The sequence below is a fragment of the Marmota monax genome, unplaced genomic scaffold (genome assembly GCF_021218885.2).
Source record: "Marmota monax isolate L192 unplaced genomic scaffold, Marmota_monax_Labrador192_F-V1.1 WCK01_AAM20220418_F8-fsc00040, whole genome shotgun sequence".
NCBI classification, from domain to species: domain Eukaryota; kingdom Metazoa; phylum Chordata; class Mammalia; order Rodentia; family Sciuridae; genus Marmota; species Marmota monax.
Genome location: NW_026692782.1, coordinates 13,110,928 through 13,130,212, shown reverse-complemented (window position 1 = coordinate 13,130,212; position 19,285 = coordinate 13,110,928). Strand labels below are relative to the sequence as shown.

Sequence of the window (19,285 nt, the reverse complement as noted above, 5' to 3'; positions counted from 1 at the left end):
TCCTATGTGCCAAGGATGAACATGAGTAGGGACTCAATGAATAACCTGGAAAGGGAGGTCACAAACAAAATGACAGCCAAGAGCCACGTGAGGAGCAGAAGAAGTACCAGCTAGACAAGCAAGAACCAAGAAGCCAGATGCCGCTGTTGGAAGAGTCACTGCACCCAACACTGTGGCAGGCACAGGGAGGAACTGTGCTGGGAATGAAGACAAAAGATGATTAAATGATATACAAACAGAACCAAGCATCATGCAGAAAATGAGCTACGATGCAAGAAAAATCTGACGACTAGACAACTAAATTAGTTTTACAAGTCCTTCATCAAAAGCATTTTAATTAAAAGAACTCATCCTTTCAGTTTGCCTACTCTTCTATTCTCTGTTTTCCTGTGGGCACCACTCTTGTCCCTAAACTCTGCAATCAGCTGCTATGTGTCAGAGAGGGTGAGATAGGTAAGCCGATTGCTTTATTTTCTGATTGCAGATCTGTGACTGTGTTAGATTTTATGGAAGGGTTAGGGAAAATTTTAAAAATTACAACATAGCAGGTCAAACATTTGTACTTGTATTTGAAATGGCTGTTTCTCCTAAGTTCTGTTAAGTAACTCTCTCCTATACTCTGGGAATCACCATCTCACCCACAATACAATCCTCCTCCTAAGAATCATAATTTCACAGTCTGAACTATATCTAGAAATTCCCAAGTGGCAGAGCAAGGGTAAGGTGATGGTCTATATCTCAAACTCCTTCTATGAAAGGACTTAAAGCAGCCACTAACATTCCAAATACAATCTTTTCAAAATTTTTTCAACCCTGTGAATGATTGTTTTCCTTATTATTCAACAGGACACACACACACAGGCGTGCACGTACACACACACACACACACACACACACACACTCTGAAGGACAAACATCAAATCTCATAGATTTTAGAATATAAAAATTCCCCAAAGGGAAAAGTGTTTTCTTTTTTCTCCCCCATAACCTGCAGTGATGCTCTTGAGTAGAGAGAACTTTTTGTCAGGGGATGCTCAGGGCACTGTAGAATGGTTAGTTGTATTCCTGGCCTCCATCCTCTAGTTGCCAGCAGTAACAACCCTCTTCATCTGCAAACTCAAAAAATGATTCCATCATATACTCCCAAGAGACCCGTAAGGGGACAAAGTCTCTCCTCTTGAGAACTAATGGTCTGAATTTAGGACTTTATCCTACTTCTATCTCAGTTTCTCAAGAATTTAGGACTGCAGGATCCATTGTTTTTGCTGTTGAAACTTTGAATCAGAGAATTTCTAAAGTGACTAAGTTCCATGGCTGGTAAATGTTGCACCCAAGAACCACACCAGATAAGATTCCTGATACAGGACCTTGACACTACAGAAGGACTCAATTCTTATAAATTCCACTGAAAGTTTCTAAATTCGAAGAGAGAAGATGAACTCTGAGTAAATATGAGGAGATAACAATTGACAAGGTACTAATCTGAGGAAGCCCTAAAAACACAGGAAAGAGGGTATAATTTGCTGAGTGCCACCCAGATTCCCTTCCCAGAGAATCCACATTACCATCATTCACGCACATGACTTGGGCGGGACGGATTCCTTTCTGACTGTAGGAATGGCCCCTGATTAGTTTCAAGCTATTCAGCAAATCCTGTCTCCTGCTCTGTGTGGTTTGTTTGAAGAAATGTCATAATATCCAATTCAGGCCAAAAAGAAATAGTGAATCCTAAGATTTTCTTGGGATCTACCAGAAGAGCATCTCTCCCCACCCTCTAATGATAGAGGGTGAAGTTTTGGCATCTGGAACCAATTTTCACCTTGATTGTCTATAAAATCTGTGCAATCCATAGACAAATGCCTGCTTCATCCAAGACTGTGGTAAAATTGCAGTAAATGGTAAATGTGTGAAAATCCTTTGAGAATCGGGATAAAAGGTCATCTAGTTTATGGTATTTGTTACAGCAACCCAAGTGACTGAGAGACCATCCAACAAAATCCATTATGGATCAAATATTTTCTGGAGTCATTATTTTTCACTTAGCTGCGTGAGGAATAGAGACAGCCTCCAGGGTTAGCTACAGAGACAAGTCAAACACACTTACCAGGAAAAAAAATAGGTGGAATTTTGTGTACTATCCTTTTAAGCTTTCTATAAATCTGAATTTATTCCAAAATACTTTTTGAAAATATCCCAACTAATTCTAAACTCTATTGTTCTGATTGGTCTTCCATAGACAATTATAACTAAATTTCGAGAATGGTGGTAAGACATAAGCAAACAAATAAACAAAAATGCTAAGATGTCAGATACCCTCACCGGGGGCTCATGATGTAACTACAGAAACAGATCAATAGAGGACAAGCTCATGTGAGCCAAACAAGAGGTATCCAAGTGCGGTGGGGATCAACTTTTAAAGAATATTGTTCATTCAGTGATATAACTCACCAAAAACATTTGAAATTCCCAAGGGCATGCTAACAATCTTGTTGAGGTGTTTGAATAGGAAACTGGGGAATTGCTCATTAGCATCCGCTATGAAATGTATTCCTAGTGACTGGAAGGAACTCGTGCTGACAGCACCAACAGGGAAGCCCAAAACTGCCTCTGCTTTGGCAGAACCTTCACTATCACAAGCACATGACAGAGCTTCGGCATCCTTTCCGACATCCTGCTGCCATCTAGTGATCAAACCATTTAGGAACGGCCAAGGAAGGAGAAAGCTAGGCCCTTCCAAACTGACCATTCAAATGTGGTCAATTTTGAACAAGACTGTGTTGACCAAATGAGGATTTTCAAAAACAATACAGAGTTTGCAACTCTGTGTGAGTGTTATTGACTTTGAAGTGTCCAGCATGAAAAGCTATCTCCTTCTTTAATTATGCTAAAGACCTTCTGAAATCGCCCTAGGTAATGCCATGGAATTTCTTAGGAATTGACTTTAGAACCAGTTGAGGAGGAAACACTGTCTTACTATACTTAGTAATCCCTACTTTATTTTATGTTTATATTTGAGAACCTCTGGGCTTCAGTCAAAGTATAGCATATAGAAAAATTTGTAGCTTTACTAAAGAAAAATAAGTAAATGAATGGAGCATACAACCCAGAAATACTAAAGGAAAAACAAAATCTGTTAAGGGAAATGAAAAATTAACCTGATAGATAAAAGCAAAGATATGCTGGGAAACAGAAGGTAACACTAATAAAACAATTTAAAAATGTGATTCTATAATAAATTAAATAACCATCTATATCTAGTCAAGAAAAAGGGCAGAATGCACTTAAAATAAGATTTTAAAATAAGATTTTAAAAGATTAGATGAGGAGCGGGCAAGATGGCGGCGAGGGGAGTGCATTGCCCCCATGTGCTGCTTCACTGTGTGGGAGTATGACAAGTCAGGACGGCTAAAGGCTATCTTGTTAGGAATTTCCAGCAATAGTGGGGTGCTCCGGAACCTGGAGGAAGGATTTCCATCGCACGAGGATTGGCTACGGGGACTCAAACGCGAGAGGTTTGTCGCACGGAGGGTAACACTGCTTATTCAGCAAATCGCCCCGTGGCTAGAGTCTGCAGCACGCGCTGGGAAACGAGGAGATAGCGATGCAGGGATACAGCGCTGCAGTTTCTGCCAGCTGTGCAAGCACCGTACTCAGGGCTGAATTCTGGGTTCGAGACGGGGGAAGGAAGCGGTCCATCTCGGTTCTCCACACCGGTCAGACCACAGAGGAGGCCAGCGGCCACCATGTTGAAAAGCTGACGTCACCATCCCTGTTTTCGACTGACCACAGCTCATTCAGCCATAGAACAGGTAATTTCAGGCTGCCAGTCGCCTGTGGCTTGCAGACAGATTGCTCGGGCTCAGTGCCTGGGTGCTTCTTAGTGCCTGCTCTTATCGGACCGAGCACCGAGCGCAGGGCGGCCGAGTTCCAGCTCCCGGAACTGCCCTGGCCCAGGGCTGGGGAGCCTGCGGAGGCTGCTTCTTGGAGTCTGCTCTTATCAGAGCATACACCGAGCCCTGAGCGGCCGAGTTCCGGCTCCTGGAACTGCCCTGGCCCAGGGCTAGGAGCCCGCGGAAACTGCTTCTCGGTCCGGGTCCTGCTGAGGGCCGGTCAGGACGCACCCGTTGCTTTGGTTGCCCGGCAAGGGGAACGAAATGCTGCCATTCGCATAGGATACCAACATGGCAGAGATCTGATGTCATCAGAAAGCGGCGGAGGAGAGAACTTCATCAATACCAGCGGCGACAGAAACAGTTGGTCTCCTGGTAGGGGGGGTGAGGCACAGACACCCGAGTCTCTCTCGATTTGTCGTCGAGCCAGAGGGGAGGAGCCGGGCTGCTGCCAGCGCCCTGAGCAGGCCCAGCGGCTCGCCGGCGTAGTGACCGCGTGACCCCAATTGGAGAGGGGGGCGGAGCGGAGCCGCCACCCGTGCCCGCAGGGTGGGCAGACCCGCGACCCAGGGGTACACGGGCGTGGTAGGAAGGGCAGGGCAGAGCCGCCGCCCGCACTTGCAAGGTAAGCAGACCTGTGACAGACTGGCTGGTCAGGCCCAGCGGCCTGCCAGCGTGGTACACACGTCATCCCAACTGGAGTAGGGGCAGAGCAGATCCTTCGCCCACACCCGGATCAGGCCCTGCCGGTGTGGTGGTCACGTGACCCCAATTGGAGTGGGGACGGAGCGAAACCGCCGCCCACGCCTGCAAGGTAGGCAGACCTGCGACAGACTGGCGGATCAGGCCCAGGAGCCTGCCAGCGTGGTAGCAGAGTCGCCGCCCGTGCCAGGAACAGGCCCAGCGACCTGCCGGCGGGGTAGTCACGACACCCCAATTGGAGTAGGGGCAGAGCAGAGACACCACCCGTGCCCGAAAGGTGGGCAAATCTGCGACCGACCAGCGGGACAGGCCCAGTGGCCTGCCGGTACGACAGACACGTCACCCCATTTGGAGTAGGGGCAGAGTAGAGCCGACGCCCGCGCCTGCAGTGTAGGCAAACCTGCAACTGACTGGCGGATCAGGCCCGGTGGCCTGCCGGCGTGGTAGTCACGACACCCCAATTGGAATAAGGAGAGAGCAGATCCGCCACGCGCGCCTGCAGGAAAGAAACGCAAGCAGTAGGAAAAGACAAGGAAAGAAAGGACCACAAGCAATGCAGGTCAACGCAACTTTAGAAGAGGTAACAGCTGCAGCAGATGGAATGCCAGATAAAGAATTCAGGATATACATGCTTCAGATGATCGGGAGTATCAAGGAAGACATTAGACAGCAAAATCAGACAATGAAAGATCACTTCGACAATGAATTACGCAAACAAATCCAGGAAGCAAAGGATCAACTATACAGGGAGATAGAGGTTATAAAAAACAAACAAACAGAAATCCTAGAAATGCAGGAAGCAATAAACCAACTTAAAAACTCAATGGAGAATACTACCAGCAGAGTAGAACACTTAGAAGATAGAACATCAGACAATGAAGACAAAGTATTTCAACTGGAAAAGAACATAGACAGCTCAGCAAGACTGTTAAGAAACCATGAGCAGAACATCCAAGAAATATGGGATAACATTAAGAGACCAAACTTAAGAGTCATTGGGATACAGGAAGGTACAGAGCTCCAAACCAAAGGAATGAGCAGTCTATTCAATGAAATAATAAGAGAAAACTTCCCAGACTTGAAGAATGAGACAGAATCCCAAATCCTAGAAGCCTACAGGACGCCGAATGTGCAAAATCATAAGAGATCCACACCTAGACACATTATAATGAAGATGCCCAACATACAGAATAAGGAGAGAATTTTAAAAGCTACAAGAGAAAGGAAGCAGATTACATTTAGGGGTAAGCCAATCAGGATAATAGCTGATCTTTTAACACAGACTCTGAAAGCTAGAAGATCCTGGAATAACATATTTCAAACACTGAAAGAAAATGGATTCCAACCAAGAATTGTGTATCCAGCGAAATTAAGCTTCAGGATGGAAGATGAAATTAAAACCTTCCACGATAAACAAAAGTTTAAAGAATTCGCAGCTAGAAAACCATCTCTTCAAAACATCCTCGCCAAAACATTACAGGAAGAGGAAATGGAAAATAACAATGAAAACCAACAGTGGGAGGTAGGACAGTAAAGGGAGGGAAAATAATCAAAGAGGAAAACAAACCATGTTTAGTAACAGAAATAAACAAAAATGGCTGGAAGAACAACTCATATCTCAATAATAACCCTAAATATTAATGGCTTAAACTCACCAATCAAGAGACACAGGCTAGTAGAATGGATCACAAAACAAGACCCAACAATATGCTGCCTATAGGAGACGCATTTGATAGGAAAAGACATACATAGGCTGAAGGTGAAAGGTTGGGAAAAATCATATCACTTATATGGACTTCGGAAACAAGCAGGAGTGTCCATACTCATATCAAATAAAATAGATTTCAAGCCAAAGTTAATCAAAGGGATAAAGAGGGACACTACATACTGCTTAAGGGAACCACACAACAACAAGACATAACAATCATAAATATTTATGCCCCAAACAATGGTGCAGCTAGGTTCATCAAACAAACTCTTCTCAAGTTCAAGAGTCTAATAGACCACCATACAATAATCATGGGAGACTTCAACACACCTCTCTCACCACTGGACAGATCTTCCAAACAAAAGTTGAATAAGGAAACTATAGAACTCAGTAACACAATTAATAACCTAGACTTAATTGACATATATAGAATATACCACCCAACATCAAGCAGTTACACTTTTTTTCTCAGCAGCACATGGATCCTTCTCAAAAATAGATCATATATTATGTCACAGGGCAACTCTTCGACAATATAAAGGAGTAGAGATAATACCATGCATCTTATCTGATCATAATGGAATGAAACTGAAAATCAACGATAAAAGAAGGAAGGAAAAAGCATACATCACTTGGAGAATGAACAATAGGTTACTGAATGATCAATGGGTTATAGAAGACATCAAGGAGGAAATTAAAAAATTCTTAGAGATAAATGAAAACACAGACACAACATATCGGAATCTATGGGACACATTGAAAGCAGTTCTAAGAGGAAAATTCATTGCTTGGAGTTCATTCCTTAAAAAAAGAAAAAAACAACAAATAAATGATCTCACACTTCATCTCAAAATCCTTGAAAAAGAAGAGCAAAACAACAACAAAAGAAGTAGAAGGCAAGAAATAATTAAAATCAGAGCTGAAATTAATGAAATCGAAACAAAAGAAACAATTGAAAAAATTGACAAAACTAAAAGTTGGTTCTTTGAAAAAATAAACAAAGTCGACAGACCCTTAGCCATGCTAGCGAAGAGAAGAAGAGAGAGAACTCAAATTACTAGCATACGGGATGAAAAAGGCAATATCACAACAGACACTTCAGAAATACAGAAGATAATCAAAAACTATTTTGAATCCTTATACTCCAATAAACTAGAAGATAGTGAAGGCATAGATAAATTTCTTAAGTCATATGATCTGCCCAGATTGAGTCAGGAGGATATAGACAACCTAAACAGACCAATATCTATTGAGGAAATAGAAGAAACCATAAAAAGACTACCAACTAAGAAAAGCCCAGGACTGGATGGGTATAAAGCAGAGTTTTACAAAACCTTTAAAGAAGAACTAATACCAATACTTTTCAAGCTACTTCAGGAAATAGAAAAAGAGGGAGAACTTCCAAATTCATTCTATGAGGCCAACATCACCCTGATACCTAAACCAGACAAAGACACTTCAAAGAAAGAAAACTACAAACCAACACCTCTAATGAACCTAGATGCAAAAATCCTCAATAAAATTCTGGCGAATCGGATACAAAAACATATCAAAAAAACTGTGCACCATGATCAAGTAGGATTCATCCCTGGGATGCAAGGCTGGTTCAATATACGGAACTCAATAAATGTTATTCACCACATCAATAGACTTAAAAATAAGAACCATATGATCATTTCGATAGATGCGGAAAAAGCATTCGACAAAGTACAGCATCCTTTTATGTTCAAAACTCTAGAAAAACTAGGGATAACAGGAACATACCTCAATATTGTAAAAGCAATCTATGCTAAGCCTCAGGCTAGCATCATTCTGAATGGAGAAAAACTGAAGGCATTCCCTCTAAAATCTGGAACAAGACAGGGATGCCGTCTCTCTCCACTTCTGTTCAACATAGTTCTCGAAACACTGGCCAGAGCAATTAGACAGACGAAAGAAATTAAAGGCATAAAAATAGGAAAAGAAGAACTTAAATTATCACTATTTGCAGATGATATGATTCTATACTTAGCAGACCCAAAAGGCTCTACAAAGAAACTATTAGAGCTAATAAATGAATTCAGCAAAGTGGCAGGATATAAAATCAACACACATAAATCAAAGGCATTCCTGTATATCAGCGACAAATCCTCTGAAATGGAAATGAGGACAACCACTCCATTCACAATATCTTCAAAAAAAATAAAATACTTGGGAATCAACCTAACAAAAGAGGTGAAAGACTTATACAGTGAAAACTACAGAACCCTAAAGAGAGAAATAGAAGAAGATCTTAGAAGATGGAAAAATATACCCTGTTCATGGATAGGCAGAACTAACATCATCAAAATGGCGATATTACCAAAAGTTCTCTATAGGTTTAATGCAATGCCAATCAAAATCCCAACAGCATTTCTTGTAGAAATAGAGAAAGCAATCATGAAATTCATATGGAAAAATAAAAGACCCAGAATAGCAAAAACAATGCTAAGCAGGAAGTGTGAATCAGGTGGTATAGCGATACCAGACTTCAAACTATACTACAGAGCAATAGTAACAAAAACAGCATGGTACTGGTACCAAAACAGGCGGGTGGACCAATGGTACAGAATAGAGGACACAGAAACCAATCCACAAAACTACAACTATCTTATATTTGATAAAGGGGCTAAAAGCATGCAATGGAGGAAGGATAGCATCTTCAACAAATGGTGCTGGGAAAACTGGAAATCCATATGCAACAAAATGAAACTGAATCCCTTTCTCTCGCCATGCACAAAAGTTAATTCAAAATGGATCAAGGAGCTTGATGTCAAATCAGAGACACGCCGTCTGATAGAAGAAAAAGTTGGCTATGATCTACATTCGGTGGGGTCGGGCTCCAAATTCCTCAATAGGACACCCATAGCACAAAAGTTAATAACTAGAATCAACAAATGGGACTTACTCAAACTAAAAAGTTTTTTCTCAGCAAAAGAAACAATAAGAGAGGTAAATAGGGAGCCTACACCCTGGGAACAAATCTTTACTCCTCACACTTCAGATAGAGCCCTAATATCCAGAGTATACAAAGAACTCAAAAAATTAGACAATAAGAGAACAAACAACCCAATCAACAAATGGGCCAAGGACCTGAACAGACACTTCTCAGAGGAGGACATACAGTCAATCAACAAGTACATGAAAAAATGCTCACCATCTCTAGCTGTCAGAGAAATGCAAATCAAAACCACCCTAAGATACCATCTCACTCCAGTAAGATTGGCAGCCATTATGAAGTCAAACAACAACAAGTGCTGGCGAGGATGTGGGGAAAAGGGTACACTTGTACATTGCTGGTGGGACTGCAAATTGGTGAGGCCAATTTGGAAAGCAGTATGGAGATTTCTTGGAAAGCTGGGAATGGAGCCACCATTTGACCCAGCTATTCCCCTTCTCGGTCTATTCCCTAAAGACCTAAAAAGAGCATGCTACAGGGACACTGCTACATCGATGTTCATAGCAGCACAATTCACAATAGCAAGACTGTGGAACCAACCTAGATGCCCTTCATTAGACGAATGGATAAAAAGTGTGGCATTTATACACAATGGAGTATTACTCTGCATTAAAAAATGACAAAATCATAGAATTTGCAGGGAAATGGATGGCATTAGAGCAGATTATGCTAAGTGAAGCTAGCCAATCCCTAAAAAACAAATGCCAAATGTCTTCTTTGATATAAGGAGAGTAACTAAGAACAGAGTAGGGAGGAAGAGCATGAGAAGAAGATTAACATTTAGCAGGGATGAGAGGTGGGAGGGAAAGGGAGAGAGAAGGGAAATTGCTTGGAAATGGAAGGAGACCCTCAGGGTTATACAGTGGAGGGGGTAGAGAGAGAGGAGGGGAGGGGAGGGGAGAGGTGGGGAGGGGGGATGGTGGAGGATGGGAAAGGCAGCGGAGCACAACAGACACTAGTATGGCAATATGTAAATCAATGGATGTGTAACTGATGTGATTCTGCAATCTGTGTATGGGGTGAAGGTGGGAATTCATAACCCACTTGAATCAAAGTGTGGAATATGATATGTCAAGAAATTTGTAATGTTTTGAACAACCAACAATAAAAAATTTAAAAAAAAAATAAAATCAAAACAACAAAAATAATGTTAATGAGGATGGAGAGAAAAGAGAAACTTTGTACCATTTTGTGGGAATGAGAATTGATGGAAAATAATATGACAATTCTTTGAAAAGTGAAAACTAGAATTACCATATGATCCATCATTTCCACTTATGGGTATATATACAAAGGATGTGAAATAAGAATCTTGAAGATGTGTTTATATTACCATGTTCAATGTCATTCATTGAAGTATTGTTCACAATAGTCAAGGTATGGAAATAATTTTGATGAATAGGTAAATAAAAATAAAACATGATGTATGTGTACAAATAAAGAATGCATATTGCATATGTTAAAAAAAAAAGATTAGATGACCACAGAAAGAGAGAGAAATGAAGATATGTAGAAGATAATTTTGTTCTCCGTGAAAATATTAATGAAATAGAAAATATTTCAAAAATATATCCTATACTTAAACTGACTCCAGAAGATACAGAAAATAAAAATGCTGATTTTCAAAGAGTAAATAGAAAAAGTTATTAAAATGTTACAGAGCTGGGGCCTTCCAGGAAACGGAAGCAGCTAAAGAGGTTCCCTTCAAACCCCCGATTGTTGTGATCAAGTCAGAAGGATTTCAGACATGTCACTCAGAGTAAGAGGCGAAAGTTTATTGCAGGGATAGGAAGAGGGAAAGGGCACACCCTCAAGGGAGAATGAGGGTCTCTCAGAGAGGAGAGGGACAGCATGCTTCTCCTGCACTCCAGTTTTATTGGGAATCCCAGAGACTCTCTGGAGAGTTCTGCCCAGGTCCACCTCTTGACTTTTGACTGACATCAGGGTGACATCTGACTTTCAAGTCCCCACTGCCATGACAACTCTAGTCACTTTGGCCCATACTGATCAGTTCTAATTGGATTCTTAACTGTAAATTCTTACAGATTTTATGGTTAGAAGAAATTATCCTTATCTCCCTGAGTTTGGGGATCTGGTGTGTGAAAAAGGTCACAAAGTCTCCCCCTGAAGGGAAACTTGAGTTCCTCTTATTGACATTATTTGGGGCCTGCATTTCTCCTGCGGATAAGAAGTACTTTGCTGAGAAATATGTCATACCCTGTCCACTTAGGCCAGGCAGGGCTGCAGATATATTGCTTCTTGAAAAAGAAAGCATTTGGGGGTCAACACAGTACGGCCAGTTTATAGAATTATTCCTTTAACTCAAATTCCCACCATTCATGTCTGACTGTTCCCTATCAAAACTACTACCTTCCCCAGAATGACTAAGCTTAGATGGTCCTTTAGAGAACAAATGATTGTTCATTCTGTAAAAGAAGGCTATGAGATATAATATACATAGAATAAAATGCAGTTATTTTAGTTACACAGCTTGATGAGTTTGGAAAAAACATATACACCCAATTAACCACCATGACCACAGTGGAGTTGTACACTGGGTTTGTTACACCAAGAAGCCTCATGTCCCTGTCTAGGCAATTCCTCTCTCTCCACCAGATCACCAGTTCTGTGCTTTGTGTAGTAGATGAACTTTACTTGATATAGAATATATCAGTGGATTCACACAGTAGTTATTCTTATACATCTGGTTTCTTTCACTTAGTAAAATGTTTTTTGATATTCATCAACGTCTGTGTGGGGAGACAAGTCTGTGTCTTGCTTTTTATCTTTAAGTAGAATCCCAACATGTAAATGCACTATGATTTATTCATTCATATGTTAATATTTGAATTTCTAGTTTAAAGCTATTATTAATAAAGCTGCTAAGAACATGTGTGTACAAGATAATATATGAACATATATTTTTATTTAGGTGGAGTAAATAACAATAAATTGCTAAATTTCATGGTTGTTCTCAAAAGTGTAACTTAATTAGATATTGCCAAAGTATTCTCAAGTGTCGCTGCTACTTTACATTTTCACCAGTATTTGTGAATGTTGTATTTTTCCACAGTATCTCCTGTACTTGATATCATCAAATTTAGCTCTACTTTCTGATTATGTCCATACTGGAGGACATGTAGATTCTAATAGTTTTGGCTTGATATTTTGTTGATGACTCATGATGTCAAGTATCTATTTATGTTCATTTCAGGCATGCAAGACCTTCCTTAGTTAAATATGTATTCAAATCTTATCCCCACTTTGTTACTCTTTATCTTATTACCAAATTATAAGTTATTAGAGTTTTATATATCAAGTATTCTACTTTATTCATATGTTTGTATAATTCCTTTTTGAAATTATAATATTTTCTACCTATTTCCAATAAATTCATTCAGTCTGTGCCTTGCATTTTCATTTTCTAGTGGTATCTAAACAAAAGAATGAGTAACATCAGAAATGGGAAAATATAAATACGATTTTCTCAATTATTAAATTCCTTAACATGCTTTATTCACTAAAAATCAATTGAATACTAAAGCAATAGGAATGTAATGATATATGTTTACAAAATGTGACCAAAGAAATATAAGTAGAGTTTTCGGCCATCTCTAATAGAAATATTGATTTTGTCACAGTACCTTTGTGGGAGTGCAGGTGTCCAGTGGAGAGGTACAAGCACCTCATTGAAGCAAATATATGAAAATGGAAGCATTGAGGAAGGTTAAAAGAACAGTTTCATTTTACCTCTATCACCCCTCCCCTAAGGCAGAACAACTCAGTACCAAGGGACATCTCTTTAGCCTGGGATTTTACCTATGAAAGAAAATGAACATGAGGAGTCTCAGATATTTTGTGGGTGCCTCATGATATCACCATATGTTTGTGTATTTCCTATGTACATTCATGTTGTTGTTTGTTTGGTATCAGGGATTAAACCCAGGGATGTTTAACCACTGAGCCACATCCTCAGCCCTTTATTATGTTTTAGAGACAGGGCCTCACTAAGTTGCTGGCACTGGTTTGAACTTGCAATCTTCTGGCTTCCACCTCCCCAGCCTCTGGGGTTAGAGACCTGCGCCACTGGGACTGGCTACACCTTTATTGTTGTTGATAGACATTAAACTGCTTCCATACTGACCACTGAAAATAATGCTACAGTGGACATAAGGACACAGATCTCTTTTAAGTATTGATTTCACTTCCTTTGGCTATATACTCTGAAGTTCGTTGGTCAAATCATACAGTATTTCTGTTTTTTATTTTATAAGAAATCTCCTTACTGCTTTCCAGAGCAGTGGTACCCACCCAAAAGCCTTGCAGCAAGCCCACAGGTGCCTGCAGAGAAGCAGTAGGGGAGCGATGCCAGAGCAGCTTTGACCTGGGTGGGCTGAAGCATGGCTTCAAGCGCAGGCTGCCTTGGAGCCTGTGGTGGTGGCGTGGGCCTGAGAGAGGCAGGCCAGGGCAGAAGTGACCTGTCACCCTGCACTTTGAGAGGATGCCCTCTGCAGCAGCTCACACCACAGCTCTACTGAGCATGCGCAATTCAAGGATTTCAAACTCCTGCTTCCCAAAGTCTGGGAAATAAGGCAAACCTGAATAGGATTCAGGGGTAACCAATAGCCCTATTACTTTTCTAAGTCCTGATTGGCTTAAGTTTGGACCAATAGAATTAGTACTTTTCCAAACCCTAATTAGCATAAATTTGGACCAATAGCAGTGACCCAAGTGCTATATAAACCTTAGACCAGGGATTTTCGGGGGGAGAAAGTCAATGTGCGGTCTTTTCTTCTGCTGTGAGAGTTTTCTGTTCCTGTTTCATCAGTAAGTCCTACTCTTAGCACTTACACATTCTGCTCTGTGTTTTTCATTCTCCGAATTCACAAAAACCAGGAAAGGAAAAGAAACTGATGCTGAGCTGCTGGGGTCTGCTACAGCACTGGAGGACGTGGCCAACGGACACTGGAGGACACAGTCCCCCAGTAACAGCTGCAACGTGAAGGAAAGAACATGGCGGCAGGTGCGGAAGGAGCAATCCCGTGACCTCCTCAGCTACGCTGGCAAAGAGAGACTTCAGAACGACTGGATGCTGTCTGCTCAGGAACGTCCAGCAATGTTGGGCTGAGGTGGAACATTAGCGAGCAGTTTGAGCTTCTCAGAGGCCACAGTGTGCTCGGGTGAGGGTGAATCCAGGCCACCCAGCGCGGAGTTACTGGCTGGTTGATTTGCGACCCTCTGCCGACCCGCCGCAACTCAACGCTACAGAGACCCTCGAGCGGAGTAGAGAAACAAAATTTTGGAGCTTTGGAAGATCTTTTGAGGTGGTGCCAACTGAGCCTCCATGGGCCAGTGGACTGAGAGCCGAGGTAGGGACTTAGGAGAGACAGACCAGACCCACCCTTCCCATCGGACACCCCGGCAAGGAGACCGGTGTCCACCATGGCAGAGAACCAACGTCATCAGAGTTCGGTGGATGGATCGCTCCACAGCGAAATCGGCGACCACAGGTGTGTGACCCTCAGCCATCCCTCCCCATACAGCTGGGAAATCTCAAAAATCTCTCCCCAGCTGTCCGTGAGCGTGATTATCGGAGCCCAGGGAATCAGGAGGGGCACATGACCTCCATCTCCCCCTCCCACCAGAGCTGACAGGGGAGGCCTTTTTCGTCAGCTCCCGGGGGTGTGGCTACTAGAGGGAACCAGGCATAATAAGCTGATGGCCCCCAGCCCCCGCGCTCCACAACCTGGGGTCTGGGTGAATGGCAAACAGAGTGCCCAGTCGCTCAAGAAAATAGGGCACCCAGGGGGCTGCAGGCCTGGCCTGTAACTAGTTCTGTGGAGAATTGCACCACTGAGTGGGGCCTGGCAGGCAGGAGAAGCTGGGGGTGCTGGAGACCAAGAACGGCCCTGGGTGACCAGGATTGGTGAGCCGCCCAGCTGGGGAGGAGGAGCCGCCTCATAGGGATTTTTTCCTGCATCTTGAGGGCAGAAGCTTGGCCTGAAGGGCACAGCTCCACCTACTGGAAGAGAAGATAATCAAACTCTTAAGACTACATTTATTTTTTTTTTCAATTTTTTCCCCTTTTCTTTTATTCTTCCTATTTTTCTTTCTCTCTCTCTTTAGTGTTAATAGAGTTAATAGAACTCTAGGACTGCATTTATTATTATTATTATTATCATTATTTTTTCTTTTCTTTTTCTTTTTTTTTCTTCTTTTTCTTTCATTTTCAATTTTTATTTGTTGTTGTTCTTTAACTTTTTTCAATGTTTCTTTTTTTTAATTTTTTTTATTTTATTATTATTATTTTTTAAAAAATTTTAATTTTCATTTTTTATTATCGCTATTATTTTTGTTAAAAATTTTTTTTCGTCTTTTCTTTCTTTCTTTATTATCTAATCTTTGTTATTCTTGTTTCTTTTGTCTTTTCATTTCTTTTCAATTTTCTTATTCCCCCTTCCTTGAATTCTACCAGCCTACTCTCATTCTCTTTAGTGACTTCTTCCCTTCCCTTCTAATATCTTTCCTCTCAAGCATCAAATAAATCTATAAGAGTAAACAGTAACTCAGCAGTCAAACAGAACAAGAAGTAACATGAGCAGCATAAAAAAAGCAAGGAAGAAAAGGAGTACAAACAATGAAGGACAGCCTAAATATTCAGGAGGACCTAGAGTCAGCAGAAAAATGGTCATATAAAGAACTCAAGGAATACCTTAGACAGATGGAATGGAACCTTAAAGAAGATACGAGACAGCAAATCCAAACAGTGAAAGAACACTTTGAAAATGAATTACATAGACAGATAAAAGAAGAAGTTAAGCATCTTTATCAGGAGATTGAGATTATTAAAAAAAACCAAACAATAATTCTAGAAATGAAGGAAACGATAAACCAAATTAAAAACTCAACTGAGAGTATCACTAACAGAGTGGAGCAAGTAGAAGCCAGAACATCAGATAATGAAGACAAATAATATATCATCTTGAAAAGAGCCTAGCCAACTCAGAAAGGCTGGTTAAAAACCACGAGAAAAACATCCAAGAGATATGGGATAACATAAAGAAACCAAACCTATGAGTCATCGGGATAGAAGAAGGTACAGAGATTCAAACCAAGGGAATGAGTAACCTGCTGAAAGAAATAATTACAGAAAACTTTCCAGAAATAAAAAAGGAAACGGATATACAAATTGTAGATGCATGCAGGACACCAAGCATACAAAATCACAGTAGACCAATGCCAAGACACATTGTTATGAAGATATCCAATATACAGAACAAAGAGAAAATACTAAAAGCTACAAGAGAAAGGAGGCAGATTACATTCAGGGGTAAACCAATAAGGTTAACAACGGATTTTTCATCACAGACGCTGAAAGCGAGAAGATCCTGGAACAACGTATTTCAAACACTGAAAGACAATGGATGCCAACCAAGAATTCTGTATCCAGCAAAATTAAGCTTCAGGTACGATAACGAAATAAAAATCTTTCATGGTAAACAAAAGCTAAAAGAATTTGCAGCCAGAAAACCAGCATTGCAAAGCATCTTGAGCAAAACACTACACGAGGAAGAAATGAAAAACAATAACCAAAACCATCAGTGGGAAGTGCCTCTATAAAGACAGAGGGCGGGGGGAAAGCTAACCATGGAGAAACAAACTAAATTAAAAAAAAAAAAAGAAGAAGATAAATAATCAAACATGGCTGGAAGTACAAACCATATATCAATAGTAACTCTAAACATTAATGGCTTAAACCCTCCAATAAAGCGACATAGGCTGGTAACATGGATTAAAAAAACAAATCCAACAATATGCTGCCTCCAGGAGACACATCTGATTGGAAAAGACATACACAGGCTGAAGGTGAAAGGTTGGGAAAAAATATACCACGCACACGGTCCTCGTAAGCAAGCAGGGGTGGCCATCCTCACATCGAATAAAATTGACTTCAAGACTAAATTAATCAAAAGGGATAAGGAAGGACATTATATACTGTTAAAAGGAAACATTCACCAACAAGACATAACAATTATCAATATTTATGCACCAAATAATGGTGCTGCGACGTTCATAAAACAAATTCTCCTCAAGTTCAAGAATCAAATAGACCACAACACAATAATTATGGGTGACTTCAACACACCTCTCTCACAATTGGACGGATCCTCCAAACAAAAGCTGAATAAAGAAACTATAGAACTCAATATCACAATCAACAACCTAGACTTAACTGACATATATAGAATATATCAACCATCATCAAGTGGATATACTTTTTTCTCAGCAGCACATGGATCCTCCTCAAAAATAGACCATATATTATGCCATAGGGCAACCCTCAGTAAATATACAGGGGTGGAGATAATACCATGCATTTTATCTGATCATAATGGAATGAAACTGGGAATCAATGATAAAAGAAGGAAGGAAAAATCCTACATCACATGGAAAATGAACAATATGTTACTGAATGATCAATGGGTTACAGAAGACATAAAGGAGGAAATAAAAAAGTTCTTAGAGATAAATGAAAATACAGACACAACATATCGGAATCTATGGGACACAATGAAAGCAGTTTTAAGAGGGAAATTCATCGCTTGGAGGTCATTCCTCAAAAAAAGGAAAAACCAACAAATAAATGAGCTCACACTTCATCTCAAAGCCCTAGAAAAGGAAGAGCAAAACAACAGCAAATGTAGCAGAAGGCAAGAAATAATTAAAATCAGAGCAGAAATCAACAAAATTGAAACAAAAGAAACCATTGAAAAAATTAACAAAACTAAAAGTTGGTTCTTTGAAAAAATAAATAAGATCGACAGACCCTTAGCCATGCTAATGAAGAGAAGAAGAGAGAGAACTCAAATCACTAACATATGGGATGAAAAAGGCAATATCACAACAGACACTTCAGAAATACAGAAGATAATCAAAAACTATTTTGAATCCTTATACTCCAATAAAATAGAAGATAGTGAAGACATCGATAAATTCCTTAAGTCATATGATTTGCCCAGACTGAGTCAGGAGGATACTCACAACTTAAACAGACCAATAACAATAGATGAAATAGAAGAAGCAATCAAAAGACTTCCAACCAAGAAAAGCCCAGGACCGGATGGGTATACAGCAGAGTTTTACAAAACCTTTAAGGAAGAATTAATACCAATACTTTTCAAGTTATTTCAGGAAATAGAAAAAGAAGGAGCTCTGCCAAATTCATTCTATGAGGCCAACATCACCCTGATTCCGAAACCAGACAAAGACACCTCAAAGAAAGAAAACTACAGACCAATATCTCTGATGAACCTAGATGCAAAAATCCTCAATAAAATTCTGGCGAATCGGATACAAAGGCACATCAAAAAAATTGTGCACCATGATCAAGTAGGATTCATCCCTGGGATGCAAGGATGGTTCAATATACGGAAATCAATAAATGTTATTCACCACATCAATAGACTTAAAAATAAGAACCATATGATCATCTCGATAAATGCGGAAAAAGCATTCGACAAAGTACAGCATCCCTTTATGTTCAAAACATTAGAAAAACTAGGGATAACAGGAACTTACCTCGACATTATAAAAGCTATCTATGCTAAACCTCAGGCTAGCATCATTCTCAATGGAGAAAAATTGAAGGCATTCTCTCTAAAATCTGGAACAAGACAGGGATGCCCTCTCTCACCACTTCTGTTCAACATAGTTCTCGAAACACTGGCCAGAGCAATTAGACAGACGAAAGAAATTAAAGGCATAAAAATAGGAAAGGAAGAACTTAAATTATCACTATTTGCAGATGACATGATTCTATACCTAGAAGACCCAAAAGGGTCTACAAAAAAACTACTAGAACTAATAAATGAATTCAGCAAAGTGGCAGGATATAAAATCAACACGCATAAATCAAAGGCATTTCTGTATATCAGCGACAAAACTTCTGAAACGGAAATGAGGAAAAACACTCCATTCACAATATCCTCAAAAAAAATAAAATACTTG

At 40.4% G+C, this 19,285-nt stretch overlaps 1 protein-coding gene across 1 annotated transcript in view; it reads right to left on the bottom strand.

Moving 5' to 3' along the window:
* Positions 1 to 14,806, bottom strand: part of Adam28 (ADAM metallopeptidase domain 28) — an 80,633-nt gene extending 65,827 nt beyond the window's left edge. The window contains exon 1 of the mRNA XM_058580429.1: positions 14,679 to 14,806. Coding sequence (XP_058436412.1) covers positions 14,679 to 14,806 — 128 coding nt within the window. The remainder of the gene's footprint in view (positions 1 to 14,678) is intronic.
* Positions 14,807 to 19,285: the final 4,479 nt, after the last annotated feature.